Source organism: Mus caroli, unplaced genomic scaffold, assembly GCF_978045245.1.
Source record: "Mus caroli unplaced genomic scaffold, Mus_caroli_1 scaffold_4, whole genome shotgun sequence".
Taxonomy (NCBI): Eukaryota; Metazoa; Chordata; class Mammalia; order Rodentia; family Muridae; genus Mus; species Mus caroli.
In genome coordinates, this window is record NW_028227259.1 from 34,598,848 (window position 1) to 34,624,765 (window position 25,918).

Genomic DNA, 25,918 nt, shown 5'->3' on the forward strand with positions numbered 1-25,918 from the left:
GTAGAATCTGTAGACTGTCAAGGTTGGAAGAACACTGGGTTTAAGGTCACAGGAGATGGCTTTGCGTTCAGCTGCAGACTTCCACAGGCTGGACCATACTGAGGAGGCTGCTTTGTCATTGTATTCTCTGGCTTTGCATGGGCAATCCTGAGTCTGGTCCACAGCTGACCGAGCTCTTCCTGGGGATGTTGTGAGACAAGCAAAGTTTCATGTATTAAAAGGTCTTCACGAAATGCTCCATCTTCTGATGGGTGGGTCAGTGAGGGGGACAATCATTCTAAGATCCCAGACGTCTCTCAAGGGCAACCTGGGCTGCATGGGATAACAAGGAAACTGGAATGAGTGAAACGGGAGGGTCCAGACACTCAGAGAGAGGCGATGAATAATCAGCCCAGACTACCTTTTTATTTCCCCACAGCGGCATCTCTCTTCCCTTCCCTCACTCAGAAGAGAAAGAAGGGGCACTTTTAAATGTCAGTTAAAGCCATGAACAAATGAAGTCTGTGCTTAGAAAGCCAGAAAGACATTCCGGTCGGTAGGAGGCAGGTAATGCGGTGAAGGCGGGTAGGCAGACTCAGTCAGAGGCGGTTTTACTTTCAACTCGTTATTAAACACTGACCAGTTCCCCAGGACAAGATACTTGGTCTTGCTTTCTTGAACTAACACCTGGAAATGAGAGACACCTCAAATGTTTGTTGTGTGGATTACAAGGGACAGTATGTTTTCGTTTTGATTTGAGACATTGGGGCTTAATCCTGCTCTGAGCATCTTACTCCAGCCCCTTCTTAACCGCGTGCCCCCAGGGATGTCTTCCCACGTAGGCGCCGCCGCTGAACTGGGTCTAGATAGGTCAAACTTCAAGCATCCACTGAATCAGGGGGGGCCAGTGTCCCGGCAGCTCTACCTCTGGTGCCACAGGACTGAAAGGTGGCCTAGACTGTGGAACGTAGGTCTCCTCTCTAGGCAGGCACGGGAAACCAGCTCACGTTCCGGAGCAGGGCCAGGCAGGGATCAAAGCGCTCTCAGGCGGGCCGGGGCGCACCAAAGGGAGGCCGGCGACTTGCATCAGCACAGATTCCGTGATGCTCTGCAGACGTCTGGGGGCTGCTGGCTTTACGGGAAGCCACAAGAAAGGAAAGGACCGGGGAAGCGGGTCCGGGCGGGGGCGGGCGAGGGCGCGAGGTTGCGCTGGCCCGAAGGCGCGCTCCCGGCGGCGCCTGCTAGTTGCTGGGCGCGCCCGGGATGGCGGAGGCCTTGGAGGAAGCTCCTGCTCCCCTTCTCCCCCGCCCCCGCCCCCGCCCCCGCCCCGCGTTACTGGAAGGACTGTGTGGGAGAGACCCAGAAGCTCACGATTATTGAATGCGGGCTGGGGGAGGGCCGGACAGCCCGTGCGGCTCGAAGGAAAACCAAAAGTGCGTCTGTTCGTGCTGCTGTGACACGGGGTTCCTCGGGGAGGTCCCTGCGCACCCCGGCCGCGCCCCCAGTTGCTCACCCCCAACCCTCCAAGATTTATTTCACTAGGGCGGCCGAGGACCCGCAGAACACAGGGCGAGGCGAGTGGGAAAGTGTCACGATTTTTTTCTATGCCCTGCCCCCGTCCCCACCTCCAGTTTTCTGGGTTTTGCTGCTGCTGCTGCTGGGGAAGGGTTGATCCGTTTTGCGTCAAAGGGCTGCATTTACTCAGTCCTGCTGAGAGAGGCGCGTAAACACCCAGGCAGGCCAGGACGCAGGGATGGGAGGGGGGAGGGCCAGGAACCCAAGGCTGGTGCGTGCGTGTACGCCTGCACCACACCCCGTTCTCCAGCCTGCAGAGCTGCACATTCTGCTGGGAGGGCAGCTGCAAAAAATGCGAGGAGTCTGGCCACTCAGCTCACCACGCGCACAAGTCCTTGGGGATGGAGCTCAGGACAGAATGTGTTTTATAACTGTAAACAATGACCCCTAGTACTGTTTGGGATTACCGTATCTTGAAGCCCTTGGGGCAGCCAGATGCCGCCAGCCGTCCCGGAAACGCCAGCGCTTTATATGGAGCCCCGGGAAAGCTTCGAGTTCCCGGCTCTTATTTTCTTTCCTTGTAACGCCCCCACTTCACAGATAAGGAAACTGAGGACCTGAGATGTGGTATGGGAGATGCATAGCACTTCAACGTCCTCAGTGGAATCCCAACAACCTTACTTCCCATTCACTCCTCAAACGCTTAAAGATACAGATGCTTAAGGATGGCTAAAAGACGGCGTTTTTTTCACGCTTGTAATCCCGGCACTCGGGAGGTGGAGGCTTATCTTTGACATATAGAGAGTTTTAGGACAGCCTGTGCTGAGACCCTGCCTCAAAAGAAAAGAGTTCTTCAACTCCTGGTACAGCTTATCTGTACTCATTGTACCTTCTCTGGGGATGATAGGCTATCCGAAGCAGAAGAAAGCTTTAGGTCGTCCTGCTCCAAACCTTTCATTAGATAGAGGAGGAAATTGAGACTCTAGACTCGCCCAAGATCTCACAGCTCGTAAATAGCAGAGCCTGGCGTTCATACTCCAAGGCCTGCGCTCTTTACCCTGAGTGCCACCCCACCCATCAAGGCGGGAAGAGCCAGGAGTCCGGCCACGCGCGCCCTGAACTTTGCTCCAAAACAGTTCAAGGCAACTTGGGGCACACCCCTCGGGCCCTATTTATTTATTTATTTATTTAAAAAAAAAAAAAAAAAACAACCCGATTTGCTTTTAAGACCTGGTTACTACTATTACATGCGTCATAACTGTGTAGCACAGAGGACTCCCGAATGTCTAACTGGCTAATTTCGTCTTCAATACTACTTCTAAGCAAGTTAATTGGAAGGCCAAAATAAAATAAATTTTAAAAAGAAAAAAAACAAGCAAGCAAGCAAGCGCGCACACACACACACACACACACACACACACGCACACAAAAAGGGGAAGCAGTGGGCAGCGGTCAGCCCCGCCTGGCGACGCCGCGCCGCACCCCGCCAAGACCCGGCCGCAGGGTGGCGCGGATGCCCGGTGCGCCCAGGACTCCCGCTGTACCGGGCGGCGCCGCTGAGGGTGCGGACGACTGCGCACGGCCGCGCCCTCCCCGCGAGCTGCTCTGTGCGCCGGGCTCTCGGCCTCGCGGTGGCGCCGCACTGAGCCGCCCGTCTCGTCTTCAGGGCTGCGATTTTTTTTCCCCCTTCTCTAAAACCGGAGCCCAGGCCTGCGCGGCCGCTTTCGGGGCCCCGCCCCGCGCCCCTTCCTTTTGGTTGTGGATGGAGGGGAGGAGGTGGGGAGGCCAGGGCGCAGTCGGGAGCAGGCGAGGGAATCCCTCTCCCTCCACGTCACCCGAAGGCGAGGAAACCCGCACTCGCGTCCTCTAACGCAAATGACCATCTTTGGCAACGTGCGCCAATGGAACAGACCAAGGGCGCTGCGCCCCAGGGGGGTGGAGGAGTTCGGCAAGAACGCGGGCGGCCTCGGCGCCCCCGTAGTGCGAGGGCCCCGCTCTCCCACCCTCCCCGCCTCCCGCCTTCCTCGCGCGGGGTACGCGGCTGGCGTCAGCGCGACCGCGAGCGAGGCCGGGAAGGGAGCGCCGCGCCCGCCTTCTCCCCTCCCCTCCCGCGCCTCTTCCTCCTCCTCCTTGTCCCAGGCCTCCTCCCCCGCCGCCTCGAGTGCTCCTCCCAGCAAGGTGGAGTCTAAGGTTGACGTGAGTGGATCCACATGGTGCGGGGCTGGAGAATAAAGAGTGTGGAGTTGAACTCGTGCCATTGTAGTGACTCATCTCGGGCAGAGCGCAGGGGCTCGGAGCGAGACAGTGAGCGGCGCTCGGCAGGGACAGAGAGAGAGAAAGAGAGCGAGCGCAAGAAAGAGGGGGAGAGAGGGGAGGGCGAAGCGAGGCGAGAAGCGCGAGGCTTGGCAGGTCCTGGAGCCGGCACGGGGTGCAGGTCACTGCGACGCGGAGCCACGTCCCTCTCAGCACCGCTCAGCCTAGAATCCCACGGGCGCTGTCCCACCGGCGCGATCGGGGCCGCTGGACCGGCGCTCACCGCCTTGTCCTAAGTCAAGTGTCCGAGTCGCCGGGAAACTCAGGCGGCGAGTTGGCCACAGGAAGTTTATTCTCGGGCTCCTTTTCTAAAAGGAGGAAACAGAAGTTTCTCCCAACCGGCAGCTTTTCTTTTTCGCCTTTTTGGCGCCCTGAGAGATCGGGGAGGGAGTCCCCCAGAGCTGCCAAGCGACACCCGCGGGGCTCCTAGTCTTTTCGCGTTGCCCATTTTTCTCCAGCCCGTGGGTCCCGGCAGAGCTCCGGCTGCGCGCGGGGGCGGAAGGGCGCGCGCAGGGGAGGGACCGAGGGACGCGCCGACTTTTTAGAGGGAGGGACTCGGTGGACAACCGGTTCCGCGGAGCTTGCAGAGCAGAAACGAAGTGCGGTGCGCGGCGATCGGGGGGGTCACTTCCCGAGTGTCGCTGCCTCCTGTCTGCTTTGGTTAGGGGACATCCCGGGAGCGAAAAGCCCAGCCCGTGGCCGGGCCGGTGGACCAGCGAGCGCGCAGCAGACTGTGCGCGGCCGCGGCGAGGGCGGGGAAAAAAACCACCCTGTTTCCTCTCCGGCCCCCACCGCGGATCATGTACCAGGATTATCCCGGGAACTTTGACACCTCGTCCCGGGGCAGCAGCGGCTCTCCTGCGCACGCCGAGTCCTACTCCAGCGGTGGCGGCGGCCAGCAGGTACGTGCGGGCCGGGGTGCACCTGGCGGCGCGGGCAGACTCCTACCCTCTTCTTGTTCCCACTGCCTCCACCCCCAACCTCCTTCTTTTCCCTTTCCTAGCCAGGCTAGAAAAATACTTCACCGCTGTAAGTTGTGGGTTTCTTTTTCTTTCTTTCTTTCTTTTTTTTTCCTGTTCCGCCCTACCCACCCTCCACTTTTCTTTTTCTTTTCTTTCTTTCTTTCTTTTTTTTTTTTTAAGCAAATGGAGAGTGGGCTTGAAGAGCCAACGACACCCTCTCCCCCTTTTCGTACTTAATTTTCCAGAAAAGCTCTTGAAATTACAGGTCCCCTCCGGGAAGCCTGTTGCCTCCTTCCGAGCCGCTCGCCCTCCCTTTTCACGTTCCTCTTTCTAGGTAGTGGATAGGCAAGAAAATTTTTGCGCCCCCTAAGCCCCTCCCAGCCGTCAAGGACCCTACGGGGGGGGGGCCGCGGGGGAAGGCTTTTTAACCCTTTCTTCTTCTGTTATTCTTCGGTCTTAGCTGTTTTCTGAAAGGGACTGGGGACTCAAAAACAAAGCTGGGCTCCTTCAAGTGATTGGGAGTGAGGACGAGGGTTGCCCCTGGGAATTAGGTGCGAAGGTCAGGAAGGAAGAAGCTGGCTTTGATTGGCCCTTGACACCTCCTGTGACACCCCCCCTCCAGCTTCCGGTAAGGGTTGGGCAGGAGTCTGTACTTCCCCCGGAGCAGAACTTTGAGGGGCTTGGGGGTACCTGGGGCAAAGAAGCTGTCAGAGAGAAGTGGGAGAATGAGACACATCGCTTGGGCTCCTGAGTGGATTTAGAAGTAGAAAAACATCTCTTTCTAAAGCAGCCAGACTGGTTTGCACTGAAGGATTGTGCCTGTAATCTATGTCTTTGTAGGTACCAGACAGGTATTGGTGGGGCGGTGAGGGTGGTAGGGTACCTGACCTGTGCCGCAAGAACCACAAACACGATCTTGTGAGGGAATTGCATGAACTCAAAAGGTCCTCTGCCACCTGAAGCCCACTTCGGCCAGCATCTGAGAGTTCCTAGCCAAGCTGGCTGCAGCCAGAGTTACTCCGTAAGCTATGGATAGCTATGGCCTTGACTTTGACCTTTAGAGTCAACCGGATAGGAGGTCAGGGGTCTTCCAGGGAAGGGCGGACTGAGCTGGGAAATATAATAAAAATATGGCTTTCTTTGTAACCTGACAAGAGGGGCACCTCTCTCAAAATAATGTTCCATGTCTGGGGAGTCCTTCTAAATGACTTTTCTGTGTCTAGCACCTCCCAAGCCCCAGACCTACTAAGCACCCACTGTAGACAGCCTGGTCTGAGCATTGAGGGTCCAGTCAGTGGACCCTCACTTACTACTGAACACCCAAATCATACCTGAGAAGTAGTCGCTTATGTTTGCATCCCAGTACATTTGGTGTTTTGGGTTGAACCCAAACATTACTCATCAGTGGGTTTAGAGTCCTTTATACCTGTTGTCCCCTACTTTCCAATCCAATAACCCCACCCCATGGACCTCTCCTTTCCAACCAACATAGAAGCTTTGCGTTTCTGTTTCTTCCACTAATGAGACCAAGACAGTGAGCACTGACAGTACAATCTCCCTGCCTGGCTTTGCTCAGACTCTGGGGCCTGGATGGGAAGTCAGACCGGACATCAGTGCCCCAACTGAATAATCTGTGTCACTAGGGCTTTGAGCCCAGGATGTGAGTGGAGGCAATTCCCTGTTTTGGAAGCAAATCAGACAGGAAACCGATGCTCGGATGAAGGAAGAGAGCTCCGTCCAGCAGTGTGTAATAGGGCCTCATTACCCAAGCAAAAAGCAGCTGTTGGCTAATTCCTAGCATGCTGTAACACATGAGGATTTTGCAATTAGCAGCAACCAGTGCATGGGATTCTCAGGTATAGCTGCCTATTCTGCTCAGCCTTATGAGCAAGAAGTCTTTCAAACTAGAGGGATTGGCAAGGTAATGCCACCTAAGCCAACTCTCAGCCTTGTCGGGGCGGTGGGTAGGAGATGAGGAGCAGGGGGAAGGCTTCCCCCTCCCTGATCTGGCTGTCTATAAAACTGTTCTGTGGTCCCAGTGATAGGCTGTTTTTGTTACTTCCCAAGTCTGTGCAGCTACCCCACCCCAATCTGGGCTCAAGGTAACTTTATTACATGCCAGATAAAGTCTGTAATCAGCTCTGCTCCCAGCCCTCTGCATGGGGAAGCTTTCCTGGCAGTTAGTGACCGGGCCTTCCTCCTTTATGACTGCACAGTGGACCAATCCAATCAGTGGAACTTGTGAGAAGTTCCTGGTTTTCCCTTGTGCAAGTGGATACTATTTTTCCCCTGTTTTCCTTGTTTGTGGGGTCCTGTATCCCCCATAAATTTGCTGCCTGGCACTCCCCCCCGGACCCCCTCCCCCACATCTAGCTTCATAAGGTCTTAATACTGCGTCTTAGTACTAAGTACTTAGTACTTTCCCACTGACCTGTGGGGTGGGAGGCAGACAGCTCTTTGTTAAGACCTCTGCTTGTGTCTATGGCAGGAACTCGAAACACGAAAACTATTTCCTGTTGTAGCTATAATCTCAATCTCAAAGGTTAATCGCTGGCAATTTAATTTTTTGGAGCTAGGTGGATGCACCTCTTCCTCCTAGAGTGTGCTTTGTTGCTGTGATTTTCTTTTTCCTGGGACAACACCTCCAGATATATGCTGTGCCTTGCTCCTTGGCTGTTACGGTTTCAGGGCCCTGGCATTACGCAATCCAGCCAGTTACACAAACATAGGTCATTTCATAACTTGTTTTCTTCAGCCAGGCCCCCTTCAAATGAAAAACAAAACAAAACAAGACACGGAACTTTTCCAAGGCAGCTATCTGTTCCGATGACTTGTGAGAGTGAGTCAAGGGCATTTCCTCTGGATCAGGGACCATCAGGCCAACTTTTCCCCCCTGCCACATTCTCCCAACAGGCGGACGCGTGTGCGCGCATACATACACACACACACACACACACACACACACACACACACACACACACACACACACAAAATTCCCCAGAGTGAACTTTTGCCAACTGTACCAGGCTGGGACATTCCTCACATCAAACAACTTTTACCAGAAATGACTGTGATTTCCCAAGTCAGCCTCAACTGTACCCCTCTAGTGCCCCCTACAGGACATTTTTGGAAGAACTATCCTGAGAATGTATTTTTCCAATCTCAAGAGTGTTAAACCTCATTAGTTTTCCAAATTCTTAGGATTTTTCTTCTTATTTAAGGCAAACAAATGTCATATATTGAACAATAACTAACTACAAATGACTTGAATTAAAACTGAGTTTAAGAAAAAAATCTTTTTTTTTTTTTTAAATAAAGCCCGGTTGGAATAAAAGAGTGCTTTTTTTCTTGCTCATGAGTTGCCTCCCCCCCCAACACCCCGCCCCCAGCCCATGGTGTTTTCAAATACCCAAGGATTGTTTTCCCCATCTGCTTGTGTGGGGAATGTTGGAGAAGGGAGAGATGCGAATTGGTGGTCTTTCTCTCTTTGTTTTTTGTGATCTTACAGATGTTGTAGATTTGGATCATGCAGTGTTATCCCAGGAATGTATCTGTTCTGCGAATTCCTCCTGGAGGAGGTGCCCAGTTTCTCACCACCATGGGGTGAAATAGCAGTCATAAACTGTCTGAGAGGCGGTTGAATTTTCCTTTCCAAAACCCTGAGTACATTTCCATTATTGTATTTCTGCCTGTCTTATTATTCACATTGAATATAAAATTTGAGGGCTTGAGGTGTTTGTGTGTGTGTGTGTTTGTTAGTTTGTTTTTTCTTACTACAAACACACCAGAGCCTACACACCTAAATCACATAAACCATCATCATCATCATCGACATCACCTCCTCCCTTGCTGGACTATATGCTTCGTTGAATGCTGAGATTGCTGTTCTCAAAGGCGTTGCAATACTGGGTTTTTGTTTTGTTTTTTATTGTTTTCAGTGCATATAGAAAATTCTCCCTGCCAACAAATCTTCCCTTGAATGGTGAATTTGATATTTGAAAATTACCAAAAGGTCTTTGGAATTAAGTCTGACACATGAAGTCTGAATGGACAGACTGGTGAGACCCCCCAAGTCTCGTAGGTCTCGGTCTCCAGCGTCCATTTGGATTCAAAGCTCATAAAATGGCCCCTTGCTGACAGCATCTTTGTGTTTATGCCTTGGACATTTTTTCCCTTAGTTACACAGATTCCGGTTTATGTGTTGAAAGGGAAAAAATTAGCCTCACTGCTGGGTGGACGTGGTTCGTCTCTATTGTGTGTTGAGTTGTGACCTCAGCAGATCAAATAATGTCAGCTGTTCTGCTTGAGGTCTACATATCTGTCCCAATCCCTCTTGGTAACTTGACCCTCTGAGCCAGTAACAAAGCTGAATCAGCCTTGACAAGTGGCCGATGTCACTAGGCTTCCTTTCCAGCCGTTCTTTAAGAGGTGACAGACCACCCGCCCTCCCATGGGAGCAGGCTACCGTCTCGTTCATGTCTCGTATGATTAGACAAGAATCAAGGAAGACATGGAATAGGGGGTGGGCAACCCTGGTCTGATTGACTGCAGAACTCAGGGGATGAGTGAGAGGAGGAATTTTCCCATTCAGGAGTGGGACTCTCACCAGAAAGAGCAGGGGACCGGAGTAACCTGGGGATAACCCCTCAGGGGGCTCTGCCCCTCCTTTCTTTCTGTTTCTTGCTTTCCTTCATCCTGGCAGTGAAGTGTCACAGGCTAGACTGCTTCTTTTAAATGAAGCTGAGACAGAGAAGAGACTGGTGTTGGGCAGGCCCTCTGTGATAATGTGTATAGTATAAAAGTTTGGAAATTTTGGGTTATTAGCAGCAATTTCCATTGTGACATAAATGGTTTTTCCTCAGAGGAGAAAGGCCAGAGGTCACAATGACGGCCAATGTAATGCTATGCGAGAGGCTTTGGAAGGCCCTCGTGTGTGGTCCAGTGAACACACACTTGCCTGATATTGATGCTGGGCCTAAGAAGTGTGAAGAGAACATGCCTTTTACCCCCTCTCTCCCCAGCTAGTCTGCTGGGATGTTGGATTTCCCTAGCCAAGGCTATAGAAAGGAGATAGGCCAGTTCCTTCCTAGATGGCCTGCCTGCCTGCCTGCCTGGCATAGCAGCAGGGTCCACAGGTTCATGTCTTGCATAATTAGGATCCAAGAAGGACCTGCCCAAGAGGACGGGTCAAGAACAGCAAGTCTGAGCTCTGTTTAAACTCTGTCTGCCTAGCTCAGGACTGTGGGAGAGCCTCCATTTGAGCCTAAGGGGATGGTGGTCTAAACTCTTGTTCTGCAACACTACTAGGTATGACTCTTTCTGAACCCAAGGTCTCATTGTTGAGTCCGGAAAGGCTGTTTTCCAAGTCAGCAACTTCTGGGCTGTGAGACTTCTCTGGTCTGCTGAGTTGGTTTCTGATGGACAGCACATCACTGAGTGAGCTGCCCATTGCACCTCAAGCACAGAATGCTGCTGGTTAACACTGAAGTCCCCAACCCCCAAAGACACACAACACAACTTGTAAGGATTTGAACTTTTGCTCAGGGTGTGGAGATCCTAGTTGGTGAGCGACTTCCATCCCCTTGGCTTCCTGGATGAGAGGGGTATCTCTCTTGGTTTGTTTGTTTGATTGGTTAGTTGGCTTTTGCTTACCTCCTACCTGAGCCTAGGAGACCAAACTGTATTTGTAAGTGAAGTTTAATGAGCCCAGGGATTCTCATGTATTCCCTACTGATGCTCCCTTCTATAGTGGGAGAATAGAGTTGCACCACAGATGGTATGGCCCAGAAAGCTTAAGAGCTCACCAGATTTGGCTCTGGGAGGTCTATGGGGGCCATTGGTCCTTTTATAGACATTTACCCAAAAGTTGACAGGGAGACACAATATTTCTAGTACTTAGAAGCTCTTCCAGGCTGGAATGCCATATAGCCACCCAACATTTCAGCCCTGTCCTCAAAGGAAGAGCTTTCCAGAGGCATGTACCCCAAGAGAACTTGGTCCCTGGTTACCTCTCACATTCTTCTCCCCCCCCCTGACCCCCCATGGCTGCCACACAATACCGGGTGCTGTCACAACATTGCCCTGCAGCCGGAAAGCTGTCTTGGTTTCTTTCTCTTCAGTGTGAACTCCTTCATGGGAATCATGACTCCATGTCCCTTTTATGGGACATTTGGGTCATTCTTCGACTGTTGGCATAGGAGGAGATCCTGTTAGTCAAGTTCACCTCTGAGACCACAGACACTTAGCCTTATCTCCTCTCTCTTATCCCAATGCCACTCTCTGAATAACACGTTTGGAGTTGAGACAAGACCCATCTGCCAGATCTAATTGAAACTTTTGTGCCGTCTCTCCAAGAGGCTCCTTTGGAGACAAAAGCCTTCTTTATCAGGGCTCAGTCCCCTCTGGGGACAGGACATTGTTTTTCTTGCAGTTTGGAGCCGGCATGTTATCCAGATGGCTTACCCTCTGTCTAAAACAAGGTGTACACGCGATTCAGAGGCAGTCATTACCTCCCGCCTTGTTTTTATTGCTGCTTTGTTTTGTCTAGACCAAGCCATCGCTGCAAGGAATCTGGCTGGTGTCTACGGGAAACTGTATGAGCATTGAGGGCCGGAGAGGAGCTGGGAGGCTCCTGCCCATCCCAGAGGAATCTCAGTCTCCAGCTTGCTTTGGGTTGTCCGCTCCCTTCCCCAAGCCTAAAACTGGCACACTGTTGTTCTTTGGAATGAGCAGATCTCTTAGATGCTTTCCTAAAAAGAGAGCTGGCAGCTGCCCCCAAGGAGGAGATGGTCACATGAGGCCATTGTCCTGGGCACCCCTTCTATCTGAGGACCTGTCTTGGAGACGAGCAATAGAACACAAAGTTGGGTGTTTCCAGAAGTAGGAAGCTGGCAACTCTCCCAGGAGCTAGCCTGTACAGTGTACACAGACCTACATTATGGGGTGACGTGATGCTGATGGCAGTGGCGGCGGTGGCGATGGTGATGATTTTGTAGTGCCTTCCATTTGTTTGGGGCAATATTTTCCTGCCCCGGTTGCATGTTATAATAGAATCTCCTTGGAGTCTGAAAAAGTACCTGTAAGAGAACTCCACCCCTGAACAATTATTTCAGACTCTAATGGTGATGCTCCGACGTTGGTGAGTTTTACAAGCTCCTCAGAACATTTTTAGCCAGGTTGAGAACCACTTACATGCTTTGCAGTCCGTGATTACGGTAGCTGTGGCTTTAATCCCTGAAACAATGCAGGAAGTTCAGAATCAATATGTTCTCTTTTGTCTCAGAATTGAGTCCTCAGTGATTGGCTCAGGGCAGAGCATAGCCCTTATGCCTCCTCTAGTAGCCCCAGAGAAACACACACCTGATTCACACAAAATGTGTCCCCTTCTCTCTCCCCCTCCCTCTCAGTACTAAAGACTGAACCTAAGGCCTTGTGCATGCTAAGTAAGTAATCTAATCTGTTTTATATTTTGAGACAGGGCTATCATAGAGTTGTCCAGGCTGGTCTTGAACTCGTTTTTGTAGCTCTAAGGCCTTGAGGTTTTTTCTTATTCTTCTGCTTCAGCCTCCATGGGTAGCTGGAGATTTATAATCTTGAACCACCAAGTCCAGCATAGCTGTTTCTTTTCAGTCAACTCTTGGTTCTGAAACAAAACCAGCCCTACTTACTATAGCCTTCAGTGGTATAACTGAACTGGCTAGACTGGCCACAAGCCACTATATACTGGGCAACTTCCCTGATAAAAATCCCAGAATCCATTGCACTGGGCAGCTTTCCTGTTCTTCCACACAGACTGGAGTCAGGTGGTGGCAGGATGGTATGTAAGGATGGTCTGTCAGCTCTGTCAGGTACAGTGTGTGTGTGTGTGTGTGTGTGTGTGTGTGTGCATGTGTGTGTGTGCGTGTGTGTGGGGGGGTGTAGGCTTCACTTTACTTCATACCAGGACCTATGATGTTATCAGCAGGGATAAATACTGCAAACGTGGTCACTTCCAATTTTTCTAGTTTTGGTCACTCTGACTAGACCAGGCAGAGGCTACTATAGCTCCTGGCCTAATGACAGCAGGATTTCCTTTTGGGTGGAACCAGTCTATGGGACCTCCTTGGTCCCAGATGTCTGATAAAGTTTCAGTTTAGCTACCCCCAAGTTTAATGGGCCTGGAGCGAGAAGAGGGGCATTGGTGGGCGGGTTGTTGGTTTCACGGAGGATGGTAGATTAATAGACCAAATGGGGAAGGGGATAGTCATATGGAAGAGAAAGATTTATGACTTGAAGGAAGGCTTGAAGGAATCCTTAGCACAGGGTGGACTCTAGCTAGCACTTGGGGCTGGGTTTTGAGGAAGAAAAAATGCTAGAGAAATCTTTGGTGCCATGTGGAGAGGCTCCTGTCTTGGCCATGTTGAACTGTGTTTGGGTTCTGATCTTACTGCTTTGCAGCAGTAAGGCCTTGGGTAAGTGGCTTGACCTCTCTCCAACTGCTGCAGCCTTTAAGATGAAGGTAATATGGCACTGACCTCGGAGGGAGAACCAGTCGGGGAATCTAGGCAGGACTTTAACATGGTGTCTGTCATTCTGGAAGGGATAGCTATCATGACGGTCACTTTACCCATGAGATTAGGGGCAAAGCTGCAAGATCACCTGAGGACAGGTTTTGGACTGGGACCATAGACCACCTTCTCCTGAACTGCTGGACGTGGGAGGGGCTCCCTCCTTTTGCCCCTCTCACTTTCCAGGAGATGTCCTGGAGAAGAGTCAAGGCCACCTGTTGCCATCCTGGCAGGACGGATCAATTCTAAAGGGAGACACTTGTGCCCCTCCGTTTGGGTGTCAGGCCACTGAAACAATGTTCCCCAAGAAACTGGATTTGTCTCAGGAATCTCATGCGGAGAGAAGGAAAGGGTCTTCACACAGTAGGACAGCCTGTCAGAGTACCTTGCAGGATACCTTGCAGGAGACTGTGGTGATGGGCAGGACCATGTCCTGACTGGGGCTACTCAGCCAAGCATCCCTTTGTTCTCTAATTAAGCATCAACCTTATGTCCTGATCCTGAAGATGGACTGGAGGAGAGGGGTCACTGGGCCTCTCTGTTCCTTTCCTTAATATGATCATGTAGAATAAACCTCCCTTCTCTGTTTTCCTCTTACTGTTTAATTGGCCAACTGGGGGTGGGTGAGGAGCCTACCTAGTTAGGGCTACTGGGGCCCAGGCTCTGACCTATCATCTCCAATAACAGTTAGCTGAGGCTGAATCTGCTGTGCTTTGATGCTCTATCTTATTGGATTTTAAATCTAAGGCGTCCCATATCCCACAGGGCTCTGCAACATGGTCCTGATGTAAATTAAGAGACAACAGGAAACCTCTGAGCTGCCAGCACCAGTGTTCCCTTGGACACATCTGTGAGCCCGGGAAGATAGATGTGTCCGTGCTGGAGTTAGACACAACCTGTCTGCTCCAAGCAAGATGTCAGTGAAGGGTAAGGGGCAGGGTCAAGAGCAGCAATAGGAAGTCTGGTTGCAAAGTCAGGCTCTCGGGCCACAGTCCCATCCACTGATAAACAGAGAGGTAGGACTGGGCCTTCTCAACTTGACCTTGATCTGATAGGCTTTAAGGCGCATCACGAATTCCTTGGAAAGTGACAAGCTGACACAGTATACGTGTAGTGATCTCTCTTGATCTACCGGTGTGCAAATCTCCAAGAAACATGTCCTGAGCTGGTACCCTGGGGAATAATTGGTAGATGACTCAGAGGCCCAGGAGGCCACATTGAAACATCCTGCAGATATGTACCCTGGAGGGCTGCAGGGTGAACGTGAGCGGCTCAGCCTTGAAAGTGTCCTGGAAGTCACTTGGGATATGGCTGCATCCTCCCTGAGTCCCTGAGAGTGGAGGCTCCAGGACTCCAGGCAGAGACCAGATCTGACACATAGTCCAGAGATGGATAAGATCTGCTTGATGTTTGGCTATGTGGCACTTTTCTAGGGAAGCCCACCTGGGTCCTCACCTTGCTGTCAAGCCTTAACCTCAAAGCCTACCGCACTTGGCCTCGGCTCTGGCTCAGCTTGTCCTCGTCTGCCGTTTCTTGGCTCAGTGTCATGTCTTTCTCCTTGTTTCAGAAGTTCCGGGTAGATATGCCTGGCTCGGGCAGTGCCTTCATCCCCACAATCAACGCCATCACCACCAGCCAGGACCTGCAGTGGATGGTACAGCCCACAGTGATCACCTCCATGTCCAATCCCTATCCACGCTCACATCCCTACAGTCCCCTGCCAGGCCTGGCTTCAGTCCCTGGGCACATGGCTCTCCCCAGACCGGGAGTGATCAAGACCATCGGTACCACCGTGGGCCGCAGAAGGAGAGATGAGCAGGTAAGCCTCTAACTGGGGGAGAGGAGCTATGTTGGTAGCTGGGGGACAGAGGGGCTCACGAACACGGAGTGTTCTGTTGGTGCTTGAGGGAGATCTTGTCTGGGGGGAACACCTTGTCGGTGTGAAGTATCAGTGAATGGGAACTGTCATGGCTTCCTACAGTAGTAGTACCTGTCCTGGGCCTATGTGGGGAACCACTGGGGAAGTGCCATAGGACAGAGCTGTCACCCATGTGGCTTTGCATTCTTCCTCAGTGTCTCAGGCCTTTAGATCAAAGTTGCAGCCCTCTTCCGGTTCCTGAAATGTACACTCCAGAAATATAGGGAGCCGGGGGCCCGAGGAGTCCGCTCAGCTCTGGGGGTTGGCGGCGGGGGAGAGGTCACCCATGAAGGTTTGCTTGGTTTTCCTCGTCAAGCTCAGCTTTGGGAGAGAACTGAGTTGAGGAAGGATCTAGGCCTTCAAAGATCTCATCCATCTCCCACCATAGACAACGCATCCGAGCCCCAGGCCGTCTTGCCTGGACTCCATCCCCAGTGCTCTTCCCACAAGGCCATGCCACAGCGAGCCTAGAGACGGGTAACCGTTAGCAGCACATTCTCCTTTTCAAATTGTCTGTTTCCACTCCGGGACCCCAGTGTCCACTCTATCCTAGTACCAGTATCAATAAACATGGCTTCATGTGCATAGTGAGGGACCCAGAGCCCGCAGACCCAAGTATGCCCGGAGTTACTGGGCTGACAAGAGGCTGGAGGCTCCCTCCTCAGCAACCTTGCTCCCCAGAAGACAACGTGGGACCTCATGGCCAATAATCCATGCTGACATTGGGGCCCCAGTGAAGGGCCCCCAGGGACTATGGGTAGTAGACACTGAAGTCCAGATGCATGGGTGTGGGAAGCTACAGGCCCCTTCTGGGGGCTTCCCCTGGTCACAGTTACAGGTGATGTAGCAGTGACAGCACTGCCCTTTGTAGTTGTACTTCCCAAGCTAAGGCCATGACTGTTGGATCAAACCATCATATTGCTGACAGGTCAGATTGTTCTACGATATACATGATCCTGAGTGACAGCCAGGCCCCTGTGGGCTGGGAGGACATTGAAGAGCGTGGTGTGTCTCACGTTCTTTTTCTGTTGCGTCTGCCTCACACTACATTCAGAAGTTTATACCTGGAAGGGGCGTTGAGGACTGTACCTCCAAACTTCTCCCCTGAGCCCAGCTCATAGATAAAGAAGCTGAGACCTAGAGAGAAGGCCCCAGGGTTACACAGGGTTAGTAGCAGAGACTGGGATCCACCATTTTGACCTTCAGTTGGGTGTTTGTGATGCCACATCACCTAGATGTGCTTCAAGACCAGCCATCTGGACACATCCTTCCTCCTGTGGCAGAGAAAGAGCGAGAGACGGTCAGAGGACCACTAACCACCATATTAGAATCTCTTCCATGCCAGCCACATTCTAGAGCCTTGACTCTTGGGTTCCTGGCCCTAGGGTCTTGTCTGTGACTTGTTCCCACTCCCACCTCTGTCTCTACCCTAAGGCTTGTCCCAAGAGTCAGCTTGGTGCCTCATGATCTCCTCCAGAGCCTGCCCAGGAGGCTCCCCTGAGCCTAGGGTGGGGAGGGCGTGTGTGGCTTGTGGGTGGGTCCCTGGTGATGTTAACAACACTAAGGCTGTAACCACGTTGATCTCACCTCCCCGGAACATTTCCTATGTTGCAGTACCCACAGTTGCCCCACACCTCCCCAGATAGGGAGAGACATCTAAGGCTAAATGTTACAGAGGTGAGAGGAAGGCCTGCTGGGGGCCGAGTTTAGTGGTTTTAATTTAATTTAATTTAATTTTTCTCCAGCAGTAAAGACTGTGGTGGGGGAGAAGGCTGTGGGGAGGAGGCCTGTGAAGAATCCTCAACCCAAGACTACCACAGGGCCACAGGCTTTCTTGCTAACTAACTTTGTAAGCCTTGGACCAAGACAGGTTTGGGTACAACAAGTGATCAGGTTTTCTCCTGTGGGGTCATCTCAGCGTAGGTAAAATGGCCTTGGCCTCTGTCATTACAGCCACACAGGGTGGCAGGCAGCATCCTACTGGCCCTAATCTGGGCCCAGCTAACAAAAATGGCTTGTTGCTTGTGGTGTGCTCTGCAGCTAGGTGACTTCCTTCTATGGGATGGCTTGGGCTTTTCTCTCCATGGGTCCCTTGAAGACAGAACTCAGAACCTATCATACTTAGAATCTTTTAGGCCCACAGTTGAGCATAGGCACACAGTAGGTATGCATCAGTGTCTGGTGGCTGACAGGAGGGTCTTCCCTTCTTGTGCTTTGGCCCTTGGCCCTCTCTTGGTACTGTGTGTGACCAAGTCTCTGACCAGTTCTGGGGCAGGAGCCAGTTCCTGGTCGCTCTGCGGGGGGTCTTCCTGTAGTGTACAGATCAGCCACAACTCTTAGATTCTTATGTCACATAGAAGGTCACTGTCATGTAAGCAGAAAAGGTGCACAGTAAGGCTTTTATGCCTAGACTGCTCTTTTCCTCTTGCCCAGCCTAGCACTGTTGGCAGACTCCTAGGGAGACCTCAAGGAGACCTGTAAGGAACTGCCACTCGGGTTGGCAGAGGGAGTTGGGGATAGAGTGGTACCCGTGGCCCTCTGGCTGGTGACAGAACATCAGAACATGTGTCCTCCATGGGTGCATCTTACCTGTGTGGAGACCCTGCATAATCACAGGTGGGCCATGAGGCTTGTGGAGCAGCTGACTGAGGAGGAGGAGGAGGAAGAAAGGGAGGAGGAGGAAGAGGAGGAGGGGGAGGGTAATTAGCCAGCTCTGGAGGAAGCTGCTACAGCAGGTGAGGCCAGACCTGGCTTGCTGGAGGGATCTTCCCTAGCTGAGGCTCCAAATCAGAGCTGACAGACAAATGCTGCCCTGATGCAGGGCCCTGAATCCCTCATCCACTCCTGACCTGCTGTCCCTTTAAACATAGAACACCACCTTCCAGGGCAGATCCAGCGACAGGCTCCCTCCAGGCAGCCATGCAGTAGGGGCCCCATGCCCTGGGACCTCTGAACCGGGCAACACTCTCAAAGAGCAGGTTGCATTCCTTAAAGAACAGCTTTGTGAAAACGCTGTGATCCATTCATACTGTTCTGAGCGTGACTCTTGGCCTCTCTAGCTGTCTCCTGAGGAGGAGGAGAAGCGTCGAATCCGGAGGGAGAGAAACAAGCTAGCTGCAGCCAAGTGTCGGAACCGTCGCCGGGAGCTGACAGAGAAGCTGCAGGCGGTGAGGAGCTGGGTGCAGTGGGAGCACTCTGGGTGGGCTAGGAGCTGGAGTGAGTCGGGAGAGATGGAACATCCTTTCTTTTTCTTTAAGGACATGGGTCGACATTATGCTAAATGAGAGGGTGCTGGTGGGAGAGAATGGGTAGAGGAATGAATGAATGAATGAGAGTTGGCCTTCGCCACGAGTGTGAGCCTGGAGAGAAGACCCCCTTCTGGGTCAGTACATTTTCTCACGTCAGTACCTGAGCGCACTCTGTCCTCAGACCCACTGGGGCCTCCCCATGTGCCTTCTGAGGGTTCCAGTCATCTGTTAGTTGAATTACGTTTTCTTGGAGCTTTTGCGTACCTTTCATTGGCAGGAAGGTTTCCCATCTTTACGGCGAGCAGAGAGCTTCATCTGTCCTTTTGAGTCACTTTCCCATGCTCCCTAATTGCCCAGACCTGGGGACCCATGCTCTTTTTAAGCTCTACCTGACCAGTGTCACGTAATTCCCTTCTGTGTCTGGCTAAAGGAAGGGCTGAGCATCTGGCAGAGGAAGGCCCAAGCCGGTGCTGACTCCTGGGATAGAATGCTTTCAAAGCGAGAGGAGATGAGCTGGGAGATTGTCCTCTGGCTAGTAGAGAGATTTAGAATGTATTTGATCCATGTACAGTTTATCTGCCTTAAACTGTTTCCTTCAGGCCCCGGTACCAACTTTTGGGCACATTCAGTTAAATATGTACTTGGTGAGTCCCATGATCCTTGTCGTCATGGCCTATGGGGCTGTCAGAGTAGGGCTGGGGGCTGGGGTTGGAAGTTTTTCCTCCCAGATGAGGCAGATCAGGGAGTGCTCAGTCCACCGCGGGAGGCTCCCTCAGCAGGGCCCTCCACACCTAAGCATTCTCTCATACTTCATACTTTGGGGAGCTGGACCTTTTGTGACTCCCTGAGGGCATCTCTCACCACCAGCCCAGAACATCTCCTCTTCTGAATCCTCCCTACTGTCCTCCCCTCTTCCCAGAAGTCTCACACCCTACCTCTCCACCTCCCCCACATCCTGACCCAGCTACCCAGGCTCTGAGGCACATCCTCCACAGGAACCTCTGACGTTCATCAGACCCTTGAGACAGAGGGAAACTTTTTTTTTCTTCACTCGGGAATACACCGTCGTGTGCTTAATGAAGTTCTTGCCTGTATCTCTGCATTTGTGAATGGGAATCTTCATTAGGGAAAAAGTGGGGAGGAGCCTGGTGACCCATACCTTCCCCTCCCACCCTACCCCCACCATTCTGATCCACAGGCACTGACAGCTGCTCTGTCTTTGTATTAAGGAGGGGAGCGGAGGCCCCCATTGGTGACCTTAGCATCCCCACAGGCTCTCACAGTCAGTCTGTCATCTCTCTATTGGGTACATTGTGGAGCTAAATGTGTTCCTTGGAGTCTCTGGTTTAGGGAGCTTCAGAAACTAAAGAGAGGGAAGATCCAGCAGGAATTGCCTGGGCATTTATTACAAACCAAGTGCTGTCTGTTTCAGTCCCGTCCCCGGGAGGAGGGGGGGGTTCAGGGGGGGTAGAGGGCTGTCATGGGGGTCTGCTCTTGTGCAGCTCAGGCTGTGTGCACTGGTGGGCTGAGATGGTAAAGAAGAATTGAGTAGAGTCTTCCTTTCGCTATGAGTATCCCAGTCTAACCTGTGGCACCACAAGGGTTGAATGCAGTAACATGCAAAAGCTGGAGTCACGTGCCCTGAGATTCAGGGCTAGCTCTGTAACTCTGCTAGCTCTGTAACTTTGAGCAAATGACCAAACTTCTCTGAACTTTGGTTTCCTCCTCTTCAAAACGGGTGGATGATAACATCTGCTTTCAGAAACTTCTAGAGGGTTAAATGAGATTATCTGTGAAATATGTGACCTAGTGACAGGCATGAAGTAAGCTCTCAATTACAGCAGCTCCAGATGTTAATTCACCTGCTGGACAAGCCGTCTTTGCTCCTTCAGAAGTAAAGAACTATGAGCCACCATGTGACTCACACCCAGTTAACTCTCTGGCCAGGTGTGTGAGACGCTTGTGGTAGGTCTCCCGAGGACACCTCAAATCTCCCTTTCATGCCTGGACTGGGCTTGTCCCTCAGGTCAGCCTGTAGGCTCTGTCCCTCACACCCTTCTTTCCCCTTGCAGGAGACCGAGGAGCTGGAAGAGGAGAAGTCTGGGCTGCAGAAAGAGATTGCTGAGCTGCAGAAGGAGAAGGAGAAGCTAGAGTTCATGCTGGTGGCTCACGGCCCGGTGTGCAAAATCAGCCCCGAGGAACGCCGATCGCCCCCCACCTCCGGGCTGCAGTCCTTGCGTGGTACGGGCAGTGCTGTTGGCCCCGTGGTGGTGAAGCAGGAGCCTCCCGAAGAGGACAGCCCCTCTTCTTCAGCAGGGATGGACAAGACCCAGCGCTCTGTCATCAAGCCCATTAGCATCGCCGGGGGTGGTTTCTACGGGGAAGAGCCTCTGCACACCCCCATCGTGGTGACCTCCACGCCTGCCATCACTCCAGGCACTTCAAACCTTGTCTTCACCTACCCCAATGTCCTGGAGCAGGAGTCGCCTGCGTCGCCCTCAGAGTCCTGCTCCAAGGCTCACCGCAGAAGCAGTAGCAGTGGGGACCAGTCATCAGACTCCTTGAACTCCCCCACACTTCTAGCCCTGTAACCCTGTGCTCCTCTGGCCAGCTCTGGAGGAATCCCCGTCCATCCTTACCACACCCTTCCCAGGGACCAGCACCTTTAAGCACTCCAGGGCCTTGAGGGAAAAAGGGGCCCCTGGCTCTGGGGACCCACCCGGTGGGACTTAGTGGTGAGACACTGGTTGATCTCTTAGAAGCCCTGGGACACGCCCTCCCTCATTCATCTTGCAAGCAAAGCGAATCCTCTTTCTTGAGAAGCCTCAGAGAACTTGGTTTGTGGACTCAGACGCGCCTGTGGCTACCCCCCTACACCTCACCCCACCCCCACCCCGCTTCTGAAGCCCCGCCCCCTGGAGCTGGCCCGGATGGTTTCTGTCCCTTTGTTATCCGTTGTCTCTGAAGTGACAGTGTCCTTTCCTGCCCCACCAAGCATGCTCAGTGCCTTTTGGTTTCCCCTCCTTCCCCTAGATTCAGTTTTGCTCCCTCTGGGTTTTTATAAGATTTGCCATGACATTTCATCTGGGTGGTCCAGATAGTAAAGCGCTTTTATTTCTGGAGCTGGGGAAGCAGATGACTCTTCCACTGGGGCGGAAGGGGCACCCACTGTGTCCCGAAGGGGCAGTCAAAGTGCAATATTATTGAAACTTCCCTCCCTACACACCCAGTGCGCTGTTGTTACAGACCGTGGGCTCCCTGAGTTCTGCCGGTGAGCTGCCGTCACTGGGATGCGCCAAGGACCTTTCCTCCCCAGTCTCAGAGATGCACATCTCTTTGAGGATCGGCTTGGCCGGAAGACAGGGTGTGAGTGCGACAACAGGGGCACAGGTTGGGTTTGCCAAAACGTCTAATTACCAAGCCAGGATTTGTGCCAACAAAGCCACATGGCTGTCCTAGTGAGCTTCCTTTCTTACCTGTCTTGAGCTGGGCGTCTCTTTAATTACTGCCTCTGCCCCAGACCCTTCTCTCTAGACTTGGGAAGCACTCCTTCCTAGAAGCCACACATCACTCCAAGGCTCAGCTGGGCGCTGCTCATCCCCAACTCTCATAGTGACATCACCTGTGGATATTTAATGAGTATGGGATGTGGGGTCTGCGGTAGAGATGGTTTCTGGCAGCCGCAGCAGCCCCAGGTACCTAGCCTCCCCTGGCTGCTCTCCTATCAGTGAGGTATAGGAGCCGCCCTCTGCTCTCAGTGGTCTCTGCTACTGATGAATCCAGTGAGTTTCCTTTCATATTCTCCTGGCCCACTCCGGAGTGACCCCCTAACCCAGCAGGCCCACCTCTCTGGGAGTCGTTGGTCTCCACCAGTTTTGCTAGGGCTTTGAGTGTCTGTTCGGTTCCTATCAAAGCTAGTGTGTATTCCTTTCCACTACAGAAGAACCATCGCTCTCATGGGTGTCCCAGCCTCCAGCAAGGGCACAGTCCTGTCCCCTGCCTTTCTCTCCCTTTGTCCCCACTGCATGTTGACACAAGTATGGAAGTGGAGCCTGGTTAGAACTGGTTTCTAGTGCTAATGCTCTGACCTAGTATTTCTGCTCGAGATCACTGTCCAGCCATCTAAAGCCCTGTTATTCGAGTCAAGCTTATCCCCATTTTTAAGAGAGAAGGGGCACCTTCACAGTCCAATGCCCTTCTTACCCCAAGTTCCCATAAACACTTACATGCATGCAGAAACACACAGGACACAGGGACTGTGTGGGAAGCATGCTCAGCCTAGCAGAGCTGAAAGGAGCAGGCTTGGCTTGGTAGAGAGGGGGCAGAAAGGAGATAATCTCAATGTGTTCTTTCCTGTATGCCTTGGCTCTAACTCTGCTGCTCTGGTCTCCCAGAGCCTCTAGGGGCAGGGGAGTGCTCCACAAGGTGGTTTGCTGGCTTCAGAGCCCTAGAAGCAGAAGACAGTGGATTCAGTGGAGGAGCTGGGACTAGAGGAGTTGGGCAGTCTCAGATGAGAAGCTTTATCACCTCAAGCCAAGTGGGAGCTCTCTCCCTCATGCCTGTGGGTATTTCTGAAATGAAGCTCCTCCCTGTTCTGTCCTTTCCCAAAGCCCCTTTCTGCCCATAGCATGGATCCCAACCCAGGTCACAGGCCTGGGACTTGGTACCCTGGTTGGACACTCCTGAGACTCCAAGTCTGGCTTTCAGTTCAGATTTCATCTGTGTTGACATCGGGGCCAGAAAGCACAGCCAGCTAACCGGGCCTCTGAGGTCACCTTCCCTTCCAGCCTGTTTGCTTTGTCCTACAAGACTTCTTGGCTTTTCCAAAGACAGAGATTTCTTGGGGGAAGCCGAATATTTCTACCTAAACTCTGGGTGTGACCTCAGCTCGATTCTTTCTGACCCACTGTCCAAGTTGGGTCACAAACATGTCACTCATGCATGCCTGCACTCCAGAGTCAGGTGCCCAGATTGCTTGTCCTTCCCTGCCTCCAGGTTAGGGAGCAGCTGCAGTGAGGGTGGGGAGGTGAGGGCTTTGTACTCATAGACACACATGTGTCCTCCGCTGTCATGAACTTGGGTTGGACTGTGAGCAGCTCTGGGTTAGTACAGGGCAGGCAATCCTTAAACAGCTAGCATGAAACAGTTTTGTCGTGGCCACCAGGCTTCTGTGGGAACAGTCCTTCTCTGGCTGGCTAGTTAGGCACAGCTATGGCACTGGAAAGAGTAGAGCCCAGGTGAAGCTTAGGAAATTTTGGGAGCTAACACCAAGCAACTGGTTCGTGGGGGAAGTTTTTAGGGAGCTCAGACTGCTGCTTTCATAGGCAAAGTGTGCCCATGGGGGCCAGTCACGGGAACATTCCAAAGCCTACAGTAAGCAGAACCTGTAGCTTTCTCTGGCTTTAGGGAGAGAGAACCCTGCTTGCTTCCACTTAACTCCCAGTGGAAGAGGGGCAGGCACGTTCGAAGCTTCTGGATTCATTTTTCCCTCACTTTCCTGAGAGACCAAAAGTGTTCCTTGAGATGTCACCATTTGTCTTTCACAGTGACTTCCTTCCCTGAGCAGACATTCATGTGGCTTCGCTGGGGAGGAAAAGAATAAGCACCTACTGTGTGCCAGGCACTATGAGGCACTTTTATATTTATCCTCTTTTAAGATAGGACTAAGGGTTCATCTCCTTCTAGAAGGCCCCCAAGTAATGGCTAAACAAAAACTCTTGGGGATGAGAGGGCTTTCTTCAGAGACTCCCAGGTGGGAGTGCCTCTAGTCTAGTGGTCCTCAAAGACTCATCCACAGCAGCATCAGCCCATCCCAGGCTCCTCCCTCCTCAGACTCCTCCTACCTGGCTTGTGCTCCTCAGGTGGCTGAAGGGGCCACCTTAGTTCTCATAGAAATTGTGGACCAATAGGATATGTGCTGTGTATAACTTTCTTTTTAAACTGTAAGTAAAGGGTCTTGCAGCATTGTGCTTGTGTTATCTTAGCATTTATCTTCAAACCAGCATCTCACTATTTATTGACAGTGGTGTGTGTGTGTGTGTTTCTGCGTGTGCACATATGTGTGCACACATGTGCGTGTGTGTTCATGTGTGTGCATGCTTGTGTCTTTCCACAGCTTTTTTTTTTTTTTTTAAGGGTCATCCTACTGCTAAGTCGGTGTCTCTTCTTGCTTCTAGTGTTTTGGCCACGCCTCACCAAGTGTCTGTAATGACCCAGTACTCACAACATGTTCAGGAGGAGCTGGGTCAGATTTTGACAGAGGGTATGGGAAGGGGAAGGGGAGAAGAAATTGACATTTATTTTATTATTTATTTTAAATGTTTACATTTCTTTGTGTTGTTCCAAGCCTGAATAGAAACAGATAGCATTAAAGTACTCCGTTCCCACTCCTTTCTCTGGCTCTCTCTCCCCCACTTGTTCTGACTTAGGATAACGATCTCTATTTTGTTTGTTTCTCAAGTGACTTGTGGACTTGTGCTGTATAAACTGTATTAAAAAGGCTCTGTTTTTAAAGATCAATTGTCATTCCTGTGGGGACAGTGGCTACTGAGAAATCTACATTGTAAGAGAAGACAATGAAAGACCCTGGCCCTGTCTCTCAAAACTTAACTTTCTCTGTATGATTTTTTTAAAAAAATATTCCATTTATTTTACTTTGTGGTTACTTGATTTTGAGGAAGAAAATATTCAACTTTGTATAAAGACTAGGTATCAGATTCCTTTTGCAGTGGGAGGTGTATATATCGTATTTTGGTATAGAGTAGGGACTCAAGCTTCATGCATCTGTATTTGGTATATGTCAATGATGTGGAGTGAAATTTGCTATTAGATCCTGGAGGCAAATGGATTGTACAAGGTTTTATGGCTCCATGGGGAATTTAATTTCCTTTCTGGGCACCTTTTGTCCCCTACTTTTAAAGTAACGGTGAAACGGCCCTAGGAGGGTCGCTCTAGTTGAATTCTCCAGGCAGGACCTTATGCTCAAAAATCTTTGTATAGTTTTAAATTTTTGAGGAGTATCTCTGCTCGGAAGCATCTATGGTGGTGTGATGTGTTGTTCTGTGTACTGTATGTGACACAAGCCTACAGGATTTGCACTAAGAAAAGCTTGGTAGGAGCTTGCTGCTATGGAGGAAAGAACATATTAAAACTTATTTTCCCTCGGGTTTGTTCTCGTTTTATGTTTTTTGTTGTTGTTGTTTTGTTAGCTTTCCTACTTCCACTGAGTAGCATTTTGTAGAATAAAATTAATCAAGAACAAAGAGCTTGTGATGGTTCCTTCCCTGTCGCCACCTTCCCCTTCTGCCCAGTTATTTCTGTTTCTTCTCTTCCTTTCTGCCTTTTCACCCTGTAGGTGGAGTTAGGGAGAGGAAGCTTACCTCAACCTCGGGTTGCAGGGAGAGCTCCTCATGTCCTTCCTGTCTTTGCCTTTCTGAT

At 51.6% G+C, this 25,918-nt stretch overlaps 1 protein-coding gene across 1 annotated transcript; it reads left to right on the forward strand.

The window, feature by feature from the left end:
• Positions 1-3,740: 3,740 nt before the first annotated feature.
• On the forward strand, positions 3,741-25,647 carry Fosl2 (FOS like 2, AP-1 transcription factor subunit). The gene is made up of 4 exons (XM_021162474.2): positions 3,741-4,709; positions 14,883-15,134; positions 18,293-18,400; positions 20,554-25,647. The coding sequence occupies exons 1-4, from the start codon at positions 4,608-4,610 to the stop codon at positions 21,070-21,072; spliced, it is 981 nt and encodes a 326-aa protein (XP_021018133.1). The 5' UTR covers positions 3,741-4,607; the 3' UTR covers positions 21,073-25,647.
• The last annotated feature ends 271 nt before the right edge of the window (positions 25,648-25,918 follow it).